Source organism: Equus quagga, chromosome 4 (assembly GCF_021613505.1).
Source record: "Equus quagga isolate Etosha38 chromosome 4, UCLA_HA_Equagga_1.0, whole genome shotgun sequence".
Lineage (NCBI taxonomy): Eukaryota > Metazoa > Chordata > Mammalia > Perissodactyla > Equidae > Equus > Equus quagga.
In genome coordinates, this window is record NC_060270.1 from 109,022,956 (window position 1) to 109,039,307 (window position 16,352).

Sequence of the window (16,352 nt, forward strand, 5' to 3'; positions counted from 1 at the left end):
GCTCTGAGCTAACATCTGTTTCCAATCTTCCTCGTTCTTTTTTTTCTCCCCAAAGCCCCAGTGCATAGTTGTATATCCTAGTTGTAGGTCATTCTAGTTCTTCTATGGGGGGTGCTGCCACAGCATGGATTGATGAGCGAGCACTGTGTAGGTCTGCACCCAGGATCTAAACTGGCAAACTTTGGGGTGCGAGTGCACGAACTTAACTACTTGGCCACAGGGCTGGCCCCTGGGTGATGTAATTAGTGGCCAATTTCCAATTCCATTTTTTGTTAGGATTTGAAAACCTGTTAGGATAGGAAGAACCTTGGGGCAGAGTAATTTGTAGACATATTGATAAATTTATGTTTCTCTTCTCTCTGTGTTAGATACCACCCCAACTCAGTCAATAAAGTCCTCTTTACACATTTTGAATTACAATTTAAGATATGAGCAAAAAATGGAAAAAGTAAAAAATATCAGCCTACCCACAACGTGTTGCATTTGTCACGTTCTCGTTGAGGGAGCTGTTGATCCACACTATGGTGTTATTCACACACGCTTTTCCCGGGATCTTGAGTTCTTGTAATTCAGCATCATAGTCAACAAAAGCATCTGTCATTGTGCCAAAAATGAGTAGCACGCCTGGATAGGCTAGTCCATGGAGAAATGCACATAAAGCTCCCACAAACATCAGCCAAATGTCACTTGTTGAAGAAAATCGAAACTTGAAAAACAAAAGGATTCACAGGTAATTTATGGGTGAAAGGCAGCAGAGGTCGGAGGACTGCTGAATTTTAGTTACTAGATTCTGATAAATAACAACCAACACCAAATTTTATGGGCATCATCTTAATTGAACAGTCGAGTTCTCACTAATTATATTGAAATAAATGATCATCAATTATCTAAGACATTAGACTCTTACATTGCTAATTCATGGTATTTCTTTCCTAGCCTCTGAATTCATCCTTTTTACCTCAAGAGCTTACTTTAGTTCTTGGCTATTCATCCACAACTTGAGGGAGAAACAATCACTGGCACTGATGTCATCGCCATGTAAATGTACTGTGTAGGCCATTCCGCAAAAGTGTAAGGTGGCTCCCAGAACTGATACTGACAATGAAGAGTGCCTACTTTTGCCTAGAAATGCTTCCACCCCATGTAAATTTGGAGAAAATGCCTATACTCCGAAATTTCTAAGGACTTTAAGAATAAATATACATGATCTGATTGCTATGATGGTTTTCCTTACTAAAATGATAATTATGGGCTTAGCAATTATTTTCCAGGACACTTTCTGATCTATCAGATAGCATTTGTGTGTTTAATCAGCAATATATTTCTAGTTGCTATTCAGCATGTTATCACAGAGATAAGCTTTAAGAAAAAGTGGTCACTGTAGTTAAAAACCTGCCAATATGACTCAAGTTTTAACACTTTCTCCATGATCTGAACAATTCACAGTTGCAAAACCTATGTCATAAATCAGCACAGTTTTATTACCAATTGAAAGAAGCCAACATGACTGCTGTTACTTTTCTTCTCATCTTGTAACCTGAGAAGAAAAACATAGGGATTTACAGACCATCTTTTCCAGAACAATGAGAAATTCTGCCTAGGTGGTGATTTCTTTTTTAAAGATTGGCACTTGAGCTAACAGCTGCTGCCAATCCTCTTTTTTTTCTTTCTTTCTTCTTCTCCCTGGAGCCCCCCAGTATATAGTTGTATATTCTAGTTCTAGATCCTTCTGGTCGAGCTATGCGGGACGCCTCCTCAGCATGGCCCAATGAGCAGTGCTAGGTCTGAGCCCAGGATCCAAACCTGCAAAACCCTGGGACACTGAAGCAGACCGTGCAAATTTGACCACTCAGCCATGGGGCCGGCCCTAGGAGGCAATTTTTTGAGTCATTCTTTAGTAAGAAAGAAAGTCTCCACTGGCTGAGAAATTCTTGCCAAACCTGGCATCTTAAAAACAAGCTTTTATTCTTGAAATTTACTTCTTCTAGAGACTTCTGTATAACTATATCTCATGTTCAGCAGAGATTCAATGAGGTTTTTCTGAGAGGTATTGAAAGAAAATAAAAATGCTCTAGGTCTGGCCCAGTGGTATGGTGGTTAAGTTCACACACTCTGCTTCAGCAGTCCACAGTTTGCAGGCCCAGATCCCAGGCATGGACCTACACACCACTCATTGAGCCACGCTGTGGCAGCATCCTACAGATAAAATGGAGGAAGATTGGCACAGACATTAGCTCAGTGACAGTCTTCTTCAAGCAAAAAGAGGAAGATTGGCAACAGATGTTAGTTCAGGGCCAATCTTCCTCACCAAAAAAAAAAAAAGTGCTCTGTACTTCCGGTTACAGAAACAAATAACTATTGGACATCAGCCTTTACCCTCGACCTACTTCTACCTACATTTTCTTGTGGGTAAATTAAGGTGGTTGAATTAGCTGTTTTAAAGCTTCCTTGTAGCCCTTAAAAATTTGACTACATAAAATAGTATTGATATGATGAAAATTCAGAAAAACTCCCAGACTTCCCATAAAATCGTATTTCCTTAGTATTTCTTATTCATTTCATTTCTCATAAAGTTGTGCTTAATCCTTCTTTGACCTTCTCAACTCCAGGGATCTCTACTTCACCTGAGTCATCTGTTCACGGACATACGCTGGACCTTGCTTTTACTGGGAACCACTCTACTACATTGGCACTCTGGAACTGCCCATGTACCTTGTTTTAGCACTTCCCTCCTCCTTCCACACTTATTTGTCATCTCAGTTGAGACCTGCAGTCCCTTAAACCCTTCATTTACTTACAGTTGCTACACTCCATGAAGATTTTGCCTCCTTCTCCACGCATCTCAGGTCCCACTGCTTGCCATTTGGACCACACTCTCACCATCATCCTCAATCCTTTTCCCCAAATGCTTCCTTGGAAAGTCCATCTCTGCATCCACCCAGCTGTTTGCCCTTCTCCTCCTGAAGCCGGCCTGCTGGGCCTGCTGGAGACAACCTCTCCCCATGTGAACTGATGCCGACACATGCCATGCCTGGCACTCAGCTGCCCTATACTTCTCTTCTAGCTCAGAGTAGAATGCCAAGTTCCTGCTGAAACGTCCAAGGCCCTCCACAGTCTGGCCAGTTGGCTCTCTGACCTTGTCTCCTCCTACTGTACTCCAGTTCTCACCACCCAAGCCACCTGGCCTCTTTGCTGACCTTTGTCCATGCCAAATTTGTTCCCACCTCTGGGCCTTTGCACTTGCTATTTTCCTCTCATCAGAATGCTCTTTCTTCAGATACCTGCATGGCCAACTCCCTCACCTCCTTCAGACCTTCTCTCAAAAGTCAGCTTCTCAGTGGGGCCTTCCCTGGCCAAAGTCTTTAAAATTTCAACTTTCCTCCATATCATTTTATAACTCCATTCCAATTTTTACTTTTTCTTCCTAGAAAGAAAGTGTTAGATTATCCCTAGCTACTATACTATATATTTTATTTATTTATGGTGATTATTGTGTCTCCCTCACTAAAATGTAAGCTCCTCAAGGGCAGAGGTATTTGCCTATTTTGGTCTTTTCTGTATCCTCAGCACCTATAATAGTGTCTGACTACTGATAGGCACTCAATCAATACCTGTGGAATGAGTGAGTAAATAAGTATTGTCTTCATCATTAGCTTGATCCAACAACCCTGTACTTCCTCCCACATCCCCACGGATTGCTCCCATTCTCCTCAGCAGATGTATCAAATTTTCACTGTGATCGTCTCATTCCACGTTACCGCACCCATCAGAAAATAGATTCAATTCCTCTGAAAACCAAAGAATTCACTCCACCTTCCTGCTCATCCTCTTTTTGCCATTTATCTGAGCCACATCTATTTTCATCTTCTCCCTACCCAGTGAGAAAAGTGTGGTTCTTCTGGGCACAGGCTGACCCTACCACTCCTAGTCCAAAGCTAATGTTACCACATCCACCTCCCTCTGCCGTGAATTACTTAAGATTCCTGAAATACCTTCAACCTCTCCCTTTCACCATCTTTATTTCAGGAGCTTGCCCTTCTGTCTCCCAAGTTAGACTCCATCTAATCCTGCTCGAAGTATGATTAGCTGACATTTGTTTTATATGAGGATTTAAACTCTTAAACTAAAGATAAATATCTAATAATTAAATTTTAGATGTCTACTATTTGCCTATGGGAAGAATTTGGGGTGTAGGGACCTGCCCTGTGCCCATGAAACCAAACTTGTCCAACTTTGCCTCTGCCTGTTTCGATGAGAAATTCTGTGGTGTTCCCAGATGCATAGGGGAGATTAGGACCTAATCCAGAAGGGATATTCCAAAAGGTTTTTGAAATCAAATTACAGAAATGTTTTTAAGAGAAAAAGAACGGATTATCTATACCACTTTATAGGAAGTACAATATGCACAAAAATATTCTCTCTACTTTGTGCCTTTTATAGGAATATTATGGAGTTATTCTAGAAAGGAGGTTGTGTTGTCAAAATAGTCACTTACCTTGAGTTTTTATCATTGCTATCTGTCAGAACAAAAACAATGCATAAAGCAGTTAATGACAATGACAAAATGCAACATAGTCATTAACAATTTTGCTCTGGAAAAACATTCTTATAAGTTACTTTTATTTGTGGAACATTGCAAAGTGATTATTTGCTTTTACTCCTTTCTCTCATATTCTCTCTCTCCCCACAGCATAGAAGAGGACATTCTTTCAGGTTCAGGACTGCTGGCTTGACTACATTTCTGGACTTTTCTCCAAGATATAAAATATTTGTATCTTCTGACATCAACTGGAGACCAATATTTCTAAATTAGCTAAAGAAAATCTGATTTTTTGAATTACCAAGTAAAACGAATATTTATTTATTGTTTGGTTCTTTAGAAACATGAGAATTTATCTGTTTAAAATTTAGACCATAAACTAACTAGACAATAAAAGGTCAATGACACATCCATGCCAGTAGAAGCCATAAGATTAAGCCACATATTATTTTCTCCAGCATAGATCAGAGCAGATGGAGGGTAGGAAGTGAAAGTGGCGGCTCAGGGTCATGAGTGTAGGGAAGCCAAGGTGCTAATGTCAACCATCACCATGGGACAGCACATCCTGATTCCCCTGGCATTTCAACTTAATTTATTTCAAGTAAGAGTAAAGAGGCATTATAGTGTAGACAGAGATTAATATTTTGGGTGTGGGAATCAGACAGAATCGAATTAGGATTATGGCTCCATTAATTACTAGTGAAGTGATTTTTGCCAAGTTTTTAAAAATTTATCCAACTCTCAGTTTCTTTTTATGTAAAATCTAAAATCACAAGATTTGTTTTCAAAAATAATGACTACTTTGAACCAGCTGTGCTCACTACATGCTGGGTATGAGTGTGTTTTCACCTGGCTCTTTCAGACATTCCATTACATGGATTCTAGGAGCAACCGCCCATGCATGTGTAAGAAACGTGTCCAGTAAGGATCCTACATAGGATTGCTGATTTTCTCTGCCCCTTAAAACTTCGCTAGCTTGTTCCAACCCCTTTGTGCAAGAGATGGTGAGAGAAAAAGGCCACTTACGTGATCCATCTGACTCAAAGCCATAATTCTCCTCTCCAAATTTCTTTACACTGCGAAGAATTACTGAGTCAGACATGGTGATTGCAATTTGCAGGCAATAACCCTATAAAAGAAAACAAGACCAAAAAAAAGAATTATTGCAATTATTATCTCTTTTCTCTGTAATCAAAGTAGCCAAATGAAAGAACAATTTGGTTCAAGAAATAACCTTCACTAACAATCACAGACAAAAGCAGGTTTTTTTATTTGGTTAGTAACTCCATGAAACAGTCTAATTATTAGGAAAGATAAACTCAAACATTGATAATGATTTCTTCTGGTCGATGAATGGATAGTTGTTTTTTATTTGTTGTTCTTTCTGCTTATCTGTGCTTTATGTATTTAATTAATTATTTATTTTTTAAAGAGTAAAAATAAAAACCGCTAAAAGGGCACAACCAACTGGCAACATTCTTGGGTTAGTGTAGCTGACCAGCAACGCCCAAATAAATACTGCTGGGTTGCCTTAGTGATCCTTTGTAAATGCAGCCCCTACATCCAAGATATGGAGAACCCAGCGGGGACCAGGGGAACTGCTACCCAGTGCATTTTATAAAACAAGCATAACCTTGACATAAAAACAAACAAGATGGTTATAAGAAAAAAATAGAATTACTTTTGAAAATAGACTTAAAAATTCTAAATAAGATGTTAAATATAATTCATCAGTTTATGAAAAAAATATAATGAGCAACATTGATCCCAGCAATGTAATGATTGCTTAGTGTAAAATATTTGATCATTTTGATAGATGTGGAAAAAATATTCAATAAAAATCAATATCTATTCCTGATTTTTAAAAGCCTATGAAATTAGAAAAATCATTATTTTACAACCCCAATGAATAAATTTTGGGCAATGATCAGCAATGAATTGTTGTATACAGCGGAGTCAATTGCAACTTCTAAGGACCCTGTGTACAGGAGAGGGGAACACTGCCTGGTCTTCTTGCACCATCCTCTCATCTTCTTGTGCTGTATCAGAGAATGTTCAGCACCTATTCATAGGGTTTTTGTGGTCAATTTTTTCAGAAGTGAGTGACCAGGTCCTTCTTCCTAGTCTGTCTGAGTCTAGAAGCTCTACTGAAACCTGTCCACCATGGGTGATCCTGCTAGTATTTGAAATACCAGTGGCACAGCTTTTAGCATCACAGCAACATGCAGCTGCCACAGTGCGACAATCAACAGATGGGTGGTGTGCTTCCCTGACAAGGAAAGGACCTTGGAGGTGAGAGCACCAAATCTTAACCACCAGACCACAAGGACTGACTCAAACATGATTTATAAAAAATAACTTGCAAAAAATAAATTCAATATTAAGAAGCAGAGTGGGAAACATTATTTAAGTAGTTTACGAGGTAAGTAAAAATTAAAAGACAAAATGAACCAGATTCAAAATTCTTTTATTCAACAACAAAATTTGTTCAATATAAGTAGTATTATATTCAGAGACTGCAATGTTTGCTGGTTTTATCATTTTTGAAATTTTAACTCTCAATTTTTTTTCAAGAATAAAAGAAAGAAATTCTTTGAAAATAAGAAAATAAAATGACTAACAACAGTTGTAATATTGCATCTCTTAATTTTAAAATAAGACTTTTTAAAACAAATCAGTCTCCAATTATTTTTTTCTTGGCTTAGCTCTTCATTTAAAATGGTTTCTTCCCACTGGTGTGCAAGTACTTGGCAGCACTTAGAGGCCAATGGTGAAGTGTCTTGCTATGAACTTTGACATCTCACAGACCCAGGTACTGCCTATGGCTTCATTCTACGTTGTTGGACGTGCTTTTTAACCTCTCTCCAGGCCCTAATTTCTCCATCTTTCAAGTCAGGGAGCAGCGGTGACCGTGCTAAAATCTGCCAAACTGCTGTGAAAATGAAATGAAATTGTGTCTGTACATCAGCTGGCAAAAAGGGAGAAGGCTGCTGAAATTCCCTCTACCCTTCAAGCTTAGAGATGGAGCCGCCCCCTGCCCCGTCTCCTACCCCTCCCTTCTGGGGTCATTAATAGTAACACACTTCATATTAAGGAAGAAAATGCTGATCAACGAACCTACTCTCTTCACTTTCCCTCTCTGTCCTCTCAGCAATTCTGTACACTAGATTTCATGTTAGGTTTGCTTACATTTTACTTCCTTCTGAATATAGTGATTTTTGTGATTTCTATTTTAATACTAAAAAGTAACATTCTCAAAGATGAAAATCCAGGCATAGCAAGGATTTCTATCTCATAGCATTGTCAATGCCCTTCAGCCAAAGACCACCAGGAGCACACCTGTAATTGAACAATCTGGATTTATTACTTATTGCAGGGAGAGACAACACACTGTGGGGGATGATAGGGTGTCTCGGTTATGGGGTATTAGGAAGAAAATCTATTACAGGACTTGGGTTTTAGCTGGGTGGTTTCGGAGAGCGTCCAAGGAAGTGGGGGTTTCTCCAGATTCTATGCTGTCAGAAAGCTCGAGCAATTCTATGATTGAACACAGAAATGACAGTTACTCACTTAGCAAGACAAAGAGATGTTTAGTATTTTGAGGATTGCACAATGACCTTGTTTTTGCCTGTGCTTGGACAAAATTATGAACTGGCCTTGCTTTGTCATATTTTATCCTGATCTTAGAGTGACCTTGTCTGAGGTTGGTGCGATGGTTAGTTTTATGTGTCAATTCGAATGGGCTAAGGGTTGTCCAGATGGCTGGTAAAACATTATTTCTGGATGTGTCTGTGAGGGTGTCTCCAGAAAAGATTAGCATTTGAATTCGTAGAAGATCGCCCTCAGCAATGCAGATGGACATCATTCATCCAATCCTTGGAGGGCTTGAATAGAACAAAAATCAGGAAAACTGAGGGCAGAGGACCTGAATAGAAATTTTCCAAAGAAGACATCCAAATGGCCAAGGGGTACATGAAAAGATGCTCAACATCACTAATCATCAGGGAAATGGAAATCAAAATCATGATGAAATATCACCTCACACCTGTTAGAATGGCAAGCGATAACAAGTGTTGGCAAGGATATGGAGAAAAGGGAATCCTTGAGCACTGTTGGTGGGAATGTAAATTGGTTCAGCCACTATGGAAAACAGTATGGAGGCTCCTCAAAAAATTCAAAATACAACTACCATATGATCCGCCAATCTCTCTTCTGGGTATATATCCAAAGGAAATTAAAACAGGATATCAAAGAGATATATGCACTCTCATGTTTATTGTAGCATTATTCACAATAGCCAAGACATGGAAACAGCCTAAGTGTCCATCAACAGATGAATGGATGAAGATGTGGTGTGTGTGTATATATATATATATATACACACAATGCAATATTATTCAGCCAGGAGAAAGAAGGAAATCCTGCCATTTGCAACAACATGGATGGACTTTGAGGGCATTGTGCTTAGTGAGATAAGCCAGACAAAGATAAACATTATAAGATATCACCTATATATGGAATCTAAAAAATTTGAACTCATAGAAACAGAGAGTAGCATGGTGGTTACCAGAGGTTGGGGCATGGGGAAGCTGGGGAAATGTTGTTAAAGGATACACACTTGCATCTAGAAGATGAGTAAATTCTAGAGATCTAATGCACTGCATAGTGATTAGAGTCAACAGTACTGTATTGCATACTTCAAAATTGCTAAGAGACTAGATCTTAAATGTTCTCACCACAAATAAGAAGTGATAATTATGTGACTTGATAAAGATGCGAGCTAAAGCTATGGTGGTAATTATATTGCAATATACAAATGTGTCAAATCAACACATTGTACATCTTAAATTTACACAATGTTATATGTCAATTGTATCTCAATAAAAAAAATTATCTAATTTTTTCTAAAGACTGAGGAAGGGTGAATTTACTTTTTTTCTTTAGTTGGGATATCCATCTTTTCCTGCCCTGGGACATTGGAGCTCCTGGTTCTCGGGCCTTCAGACTCAGATTGGAACTTAAATCATTGACTCTGCTGGTTCTCAGGCCTTTGGATTTGGACTGGACCTATACCACCGGCTTCCCGGGGCCTCCAGCTTGCAGCTGGGACTTTTCAGACTTCATAATCCCATGAGTCAATCTCTTATAATAAATCTCTCTCTGCATATCTGTATGAATCACTTTGGTTCTGTTTCTCTGGAGAATGCTGACTAATACAGTTGGTATTCTTTGAGATTGTTTTTTTCTAATAGGAGAATGACATGGCTTAGCTGAGAGTGCCAGGCCAGCTACTGAATATCTGCGGCTGCCCTTTTGTTTGTTTCTTTTCTTTCTCAGCATTCAGTGCATCACCCTGAACTTTGATAGTCCCTGTTGCCTTTTGACATACCAAAGAGCAGTACTTCAAAAGATGTATACTCTCTAGCATTACAGGGCATGCACTGGTTGCTCAGTTAGAAATGGAAGCTAGCTGCCTTATCTCTGGCCAGCTCAGAAATGGCAAGGATGACTTTTGAGGCCTTTATGTTGAAAATGTTAATTACTTGAGTGCTCCCACAAAAACAGCAGCAATTTCATAATACTAAATTTGGGAAAATGCAATGAGATACCAAAATTACTGGAAAGAATAAACCAAGGCCTTGCTTATAATATTTTCCAGAAAAGGTGATGTTTCCAGAATTCGATGTTAGATGAATTGCCTCATATTATTACAGGTGTAGAACAAAATTCTGACATATCATTAGACCACGTTTTCTCCCACTGGTTAATTCCCTTTGTGTTAGAGAAGACCTTGGAAAACTCATAAAGCAGATGGTGGAGAATATCTCTGCTAGTCTCTGAAAGCCTGGAAACATAGTGGGAATCTCGTTTTCAGTGATAAACAGATTTGTTTTATAGGGTCAAGAGAGGATATCCCCTCCTCACTTGTATATTCTATAATTCAAGAGTGCAATGGTGTTTTGTCACGTTATTCTTCCCCATCAATATAAGCAGATGTGACGTCGTCTAATTCTATTCTCTCAGCTGCTATCTATGACAGCTAAGCTAACAATTCGTTCTTGAGTTTCCTGAAGTGTGTGAAAGGTACTTCGGTATCATACATTGCAGAAAACTTTGATTAGGGATTCTTAACAGCTGCCAATAATAAAATTTTACTTCTTGGGGCCAGTGTTGTGGCCCAGTGGTTAAGTTCGCGTGCTCTGCTTCGGCGGCCCAGGGTTTTGCTGGTTCAGATCCTGGGGGTGAACATGGTACCACTCATCAAGCCATGCTGAGGAGGCAACCCACACGCCACAACTAGAAGGATCCACAACTAAAAATATATAACTATGTACCGGGGGGTCTGGGGAGAAAAAGGAAAAATAAAATCTTTAAAAAAAAAATTTTACGTCAACCAACACAAAAGAACTCACAGTTGAAAATAATGTACCATGCTATTTCCTTTCACTCTGCCTTTTTGTTTTTTGGGTTTTTTTGAGGAAGATTAGCACTGAGCTAACTACTGCCAGTCCTCCTCTTTTTGCTGAGGAAGCCTGGCCCTGAGCTAACATCCATGCTCATCTTCCTCTACTTTATATGTGGGACACCTATCTCAGCATGGCATGCCAAGTGGTGCCATGTCTGCACTCAGGATCCGAACCTGCAAATCCCAGGCCGCTGAGAAGAGGAACCTGCGAACTTAATCACTGTGCCACCAGTCTGGCCCCCACTCTGCCTTTTTATATAGTAAATTATTTTAATCTCTTTGGGAACAGATTGAGAATTTTCAAGGTCTTCCAGAAAAATTGTCTTTCAATGAACTTAAGAGAATCTAGGAGTTAAAGCAGGAAATCAAGATTTTTAAACACTAGTCGGCAGACTTTGGCCACCTAATCATGGAACTCCCCAGGAATTCTTAATTGCCCATGCCAAGACCAGTGTCCCTCTCTGCTAAATGGCATGTGGTCTACAACCTATGTACCACGTTGTGCTTCTGTTTAACTATCCAGGGTTGAAGTTTTCTTTTCTGTGATAAAATGTGTAATCTTATCAAGACATAAACTCATTAGAGGACAATCTCCTGACCTTTATGGATGGACATATCAAAGATTTTTCTACCTTAGAACATTAGTAACAACATTCTGGAAGACCAACGCTGGGGAAGAGAAAGCAGCACCTGGATGGGTCACCCAAGAGAACCTGGGACATTGACAGACCTCAGAAAGGGGGCTAAGTGAGCAGTGCCACAGGGGACTTGAGGTGTCAAAAGTGGAGGAGATACAGGGCTCTACAAGCCACGCCAGGAGCAAATCAAGGATCCTAAGAGTAGAAAATGTCAGTGCCCACCATGGGACATGACACCAAGGCTGCTAGTGTGACTTTAAGACAGAGGCCTGCAGCAACAGATGAGTGGGTTGACCTTCACCAAAGGCTGGGATCAACACTAGCAACTGGCTCTTGATGCTGCAGGAGAAGTGAAAAAGAAAGAAAGAAAGAAAGGAGGGAAAGAAGGAAGGCAGGAAAGAGAGAGAGAGAGAAAGAGAAAGAGGGAAACCGAGAAAGTGAGAAAGAAAGAGAGAGAGAGAGAGAGAAAGGAAGGAAGGAAGGAAAGAAGGAAGAAAAAGAAAAGAAACAAGTTGGGGTTGAGAAGAGTTCTCCCAGGAGCTGGAATCCTGTCAAGCTGAAGGATATGACTACAGTAGCAGCATTTAGTCCACTGCCTGTTTTTATAAACAAAGTTTTATTGGGACACAGTCATGGCCATTTGGGTTTGTTTTGTCGTTGGCTGCTTTGGTGTTACAATCGCAGAGATGAGTAGCTGTGACAGAACCTATACCCACCTCTCCCCACCAATGCCTAAAACATTTACTGTCTAGCCATTTACGGAAAATGTTTGCCGACCCTTGTATTATGAGGTCAGTTCAGTACAGCCTGAAGCCGAGGGAGACATCCTCTAGATCCTGATTTACCAAACCTAACAATCCTTTGGAGCGTCAGCCCTCCATTCAGCCCAATCCTCATGGAGCTTATAGAGTGGCAGGGAAGACAGGTGGCACGTAAGAAATTATAAGCATGATGACCGAAAGTAAAGAGGAAGCGTGGGCGTCTCCTAGACCCTCAAGCAGAGGACTCCCTTGTCTAGAGAGTTGGGGAAGGCTCTGGAACCAGCGCAGTTAGCATGGGACCTTGAAGATGAAGGCAAGTTAGGCAAGAGAATAAAAGAGAGAAGAGTGTTCCAGGCAGAGAAGAGCACAGGCAAAGACCCAGACCCAAGAGACATGCAAGGACCCAAGGAGGTCCCTTGAGTCTGCAGGAAAGTCGATGGAGCAGCTCTGAAGGATGTGGCTGGGTGATTCCTTGGGGTCTCATAATTCTTAACGTTAAGGACTTGGGATCTTATCGCAAGGGCAATAGGAACTAATAAAGGCTTTTAGGTGAGAGAAGGATACGATCATATTTATGCTTTAAAAAAACCTCAACACTCTGAGAAAGCTTGGGACTTGGGAGCCCACACCCAGAGAAACTAGGAAATCAGTCTGAGAAGGACAGAAATCCCCGCAGGCCAAGCAGGAGCACACCCTCATTCACCAAGGCCAGCAGCATATGCAGTTCATCTCCCTCCCAGGCGTATCCTGAAGGATTGAAGTGACCAAAGGAAACAGGCTGTGTGATGCGACACAGCCAAGCCAACGGTGTCCAGGCTCTTGTCACTTTAGGAGATGACCTCGCCACTCTATCAGTACTCTAGGTTTTGAATTTTCTCTGGGGAGATTTGTTCTGCTTTCCATTTCATTTTCTCCCAAATACTGCTTTTGAAACGTGTTGCTCTTGCTTAGGCTGAATTCTGGAAGAAGAGGCTGAGTTTTTTTCCACATCCAGGCTAAGATGGTTAGGACGATGTAAATGCCCTAACAGCCGTTGAGGAGCTGGGAGGACAAGAAGTGTGCAAGGCCAGGCTCAGGAGTGGAGGGGCCCTCCCCAGCCCCACATCACACTGTGAATATTCTCCTTGGCTTTTCTCCTGTGAAATCTTCCCCTCTGTAAAACCTCCCAAGGATGCCAGTGCCACAAACTCCCCTTCCCTGAGCTGCTCAGAGAAAAAAAGCAGAACTTTAGTCCATCTCAATTGTGACTCTGTGAAGAAAGGCCATTCACGTGTCCCATGAGGTTCACTGTGTATTTCTTTCCCTTCCCCATCAGATGTAGCCCTCAGGGCTAAAGGGACCCCATTTTATCCTACGCTCAGAGCAAAAAGTAGTCACTTTCTAAGCCACAAATTCCAATTTTTTAAAAAGACTTTAAAATTTCTTTCATTGTTGACACTTAGGGATGTAGGTAGGTTACCTTTGGTATTACCAAACCCAGCAATTGATTTATTTCTCCAATGATTATTAGAGGAGGAAAGAAATATTAACTTATGCTAAGAAGAAAAACAAAAACAAAAGAAGAAAAATATTGATTTACAGATCAGCCAGTTGTGTGTGTCAAAAATGCAGAAAACACTGTCCAGGGATAGGATAAAATGGGGCCCCTTTAGCCCTGAGGGCTACATCTGATGGGGAAGGGAAAGAAATACACAGTGATCTCCATGGGACACATGAATATCCTTTCTTCACAGAGTCACAACTGAGATGAAGAACTAAGAACTGCTCTTCAACAAAATAGAATTTAACGCCAAAGTTACTCAGAGCTCTGCTTTGCCTCTAAACGCATAATTCTGTCATCTTCACAAAGCAACCCACAACTCTAATATGTGATTCCTGCAGTGGAGCTCAGGGGTTTTTTAGTGCTTTCAGTGACTTTTAAAACCACAGAGTGAGCAATTTTTTTCTAAAGTACTTCCTAATCCACTTCCAGCATTCATCAGCAAATATCTGTCACCATTCCTCCCGGTAGTAAGATACACAAATTATTCAGGAGGCTTGCAATCAAGTGGGGAGAGGGGCATCTGAACAGTAACTCCTAGGCAGCAAAAGGGAGGCTTCAAATAGGAATAATTAGAGTTACGGAGCGGAGTAGGAAGGTAACTACGTCAGGAGGGGTGGGGGTGCGGGATGTGGCTGCACACAGAAAGGACTTCTATTAAACAAGAGCCTATAAATACGTTAGTACTTTAACAGTTTAATAATAACCACTATTAGATACCAATATTAAGAGTTTTAGATACAATCATTATTATTTGTCTCTAACATGTCAAGAAAGCTATTCTCCCCTCAAAACAGTTAGAAACACTGCACTTTACTCTCAGTCTTATATGTAAATGGTATTTGACCTATGTGTTCAAAGCATCAGCAACATGCGATTTCTACTGGCTAGGGAACATAAAAAGGCAGTTAGATTCTAGAAACCAATTCTCCCCCTCCAGCCATGCATCCAGAGCTCACATTGTTTAGCATCTAAATTATCGAGAACTGGGAGAATGAGGTAATGATCGTGCCGTTGAAGAAAAGATAGTCGGTATAGTTCTGTATTAAACCAGCAGCAGCTTTGCGGGGTAGGATGTGCAGTTATCGGTGGAAACAGAATCGTCCTTTCATAAAGCTAAGTTAGAAAAGAAGTTCACTGGCATTTTTACTATGGGTAGATTATTCTATCTATTCATCCATTTGCACCACAAAACCCCATACACCGGACACACACATACACACACGCGCACACTCGCATTCTCAAGAGAATTGATGCATAAATAGTATTGCTATAAACGAGATAGCAACCGAGAGTCATCTGTATTGTATGTAATGTTATGAAATCATTAATGCATTCTGCAAGTTCCTATCCAGGCATTATAATATTCTTTATCATATGACAGGAGACCAACCTTCAGTGAACGAGAATCACAATCCCCCGCTGCGAGCCTTAGAGGAAATGGGCTTGCAGAAACACAGTCCTCAACTCCTGTAGACAGTATAAGTCACTCACCTGTGAACGGGAACTTGAGGAAGCCAGAAGAAACAACGGACTCCACTGTGGAGAGTCAAAGGGTTTTACAACCTTTTCCGACTTCAGTTTTCATCGTTATAAAGCACTGAACAGAATTCAAGCTTTTTCGAGAACGTTATCTATTTGCTTAAGGGTCAATGCCCGGAAGGCCAGCCTGAGCACAGTTCAGTGACATCTGAAGAAAGGTTGAACATGCTTAAAACAATAACCCCAAACACAGAGTGTACTCGGAAGCCCATTGCGAGTACACTTTGCAAAGTGTAGTTTGGAAAGTGCTGACTCACCTTGGAAGGAGAGGCTTTGGAAAGTGCTGACTCACCTTGGAAGGAGAGGCAAGACGGGGCAGCCAGCAAGAGCACTGGGATTCTGGCTATGTCCAACTCTTCTTCTCAGAGGCCTTTATTTTTGAAAAGTTACTTAAAAGCATAAGAAGACAAAAAAAAAAAAAAACACCTTTAGACTGTTCTCAATTTGAATGATTACTCTTGGAAAATCCTTAGGTTGCAGCCCGTGAGTACATTCTTAGGTGCAGCCCCAGAGTTTCACGGGAACAGATAATCTAAAAGAACACCCGGAACAGCCTTTTGCTGGAAACTCTGAGTTCTCAGATGACCCTTGCACTCTGGCCTGAACAATCGATAACCTCAGGCTCTACCCACCAGATGAAGCCTGTGTGAGTAGAGATTAATGATTTTTTACGAAGTTCAAATTAACAGAAATCCAAATCAAATAAACACATACAGCTTCTCCAATGGCTTTGTGCCGCCGGTATCTGTTCTTCTCCCTTCTTGTTAATCCTTCCATTTTCTCAAATGCTCTTATTTTTTACCTATCTCCCTGCCTGAGCTAACCTTTTGCTAAGTGTGCCTCACTATGATGAATAGCAGCTAAG

The 16,352-nt window shown here is 40.6% G+C and overlaps 1 protein-coding gene across 4 annotated transcripts in view; it reads right to left on the bottom strand.

Moving 5' to 3' along the window:
• Positions 1-15,910, bottom strand: part of ABCB11 (ATP binding cassette subfamily B member 11) — an 87,235-nt gene extending 71,325 nt beyond the window's left edge. Inside the window, exons 1-5 of one of the 4 annotated variants that reach the window (XM_046657696.1) lie at positions 15,780-15,910; positions 5,567-5,669; positions 4,496-4,517; positions 1,486-1,537; positions 468-706 (exon numbers count right to left, since the gene is read on the bottom strand). In XM_046657696.1, coding sequence (XP_046513652.1) covers positions 468-706; positions 1,486-1,537; positions 4,496-4,517; positions 5,567-5,642 — 389 coding nt within the window. In that variant the 5' untranslated portion in view covers positions 5,643-5,669; positions 15,780-15,910. Of the gene's footprint in view, positions 1-467; positions 707-1,485; positions 1,538-3,302; positions 3,373-4,495; positions 4,518-5,566; positions 5,670-15,439; positions 15,506-15,779 lie in introns of those variants that run through there. The other 3 variants (XM_046657695.1, XM_046657698.1, XM_046657697.1) reach the window with 3 other exon arrangements.
• Between the last annotated feature and the right edge of the window lie 442 nt (positions 15,911-16,352).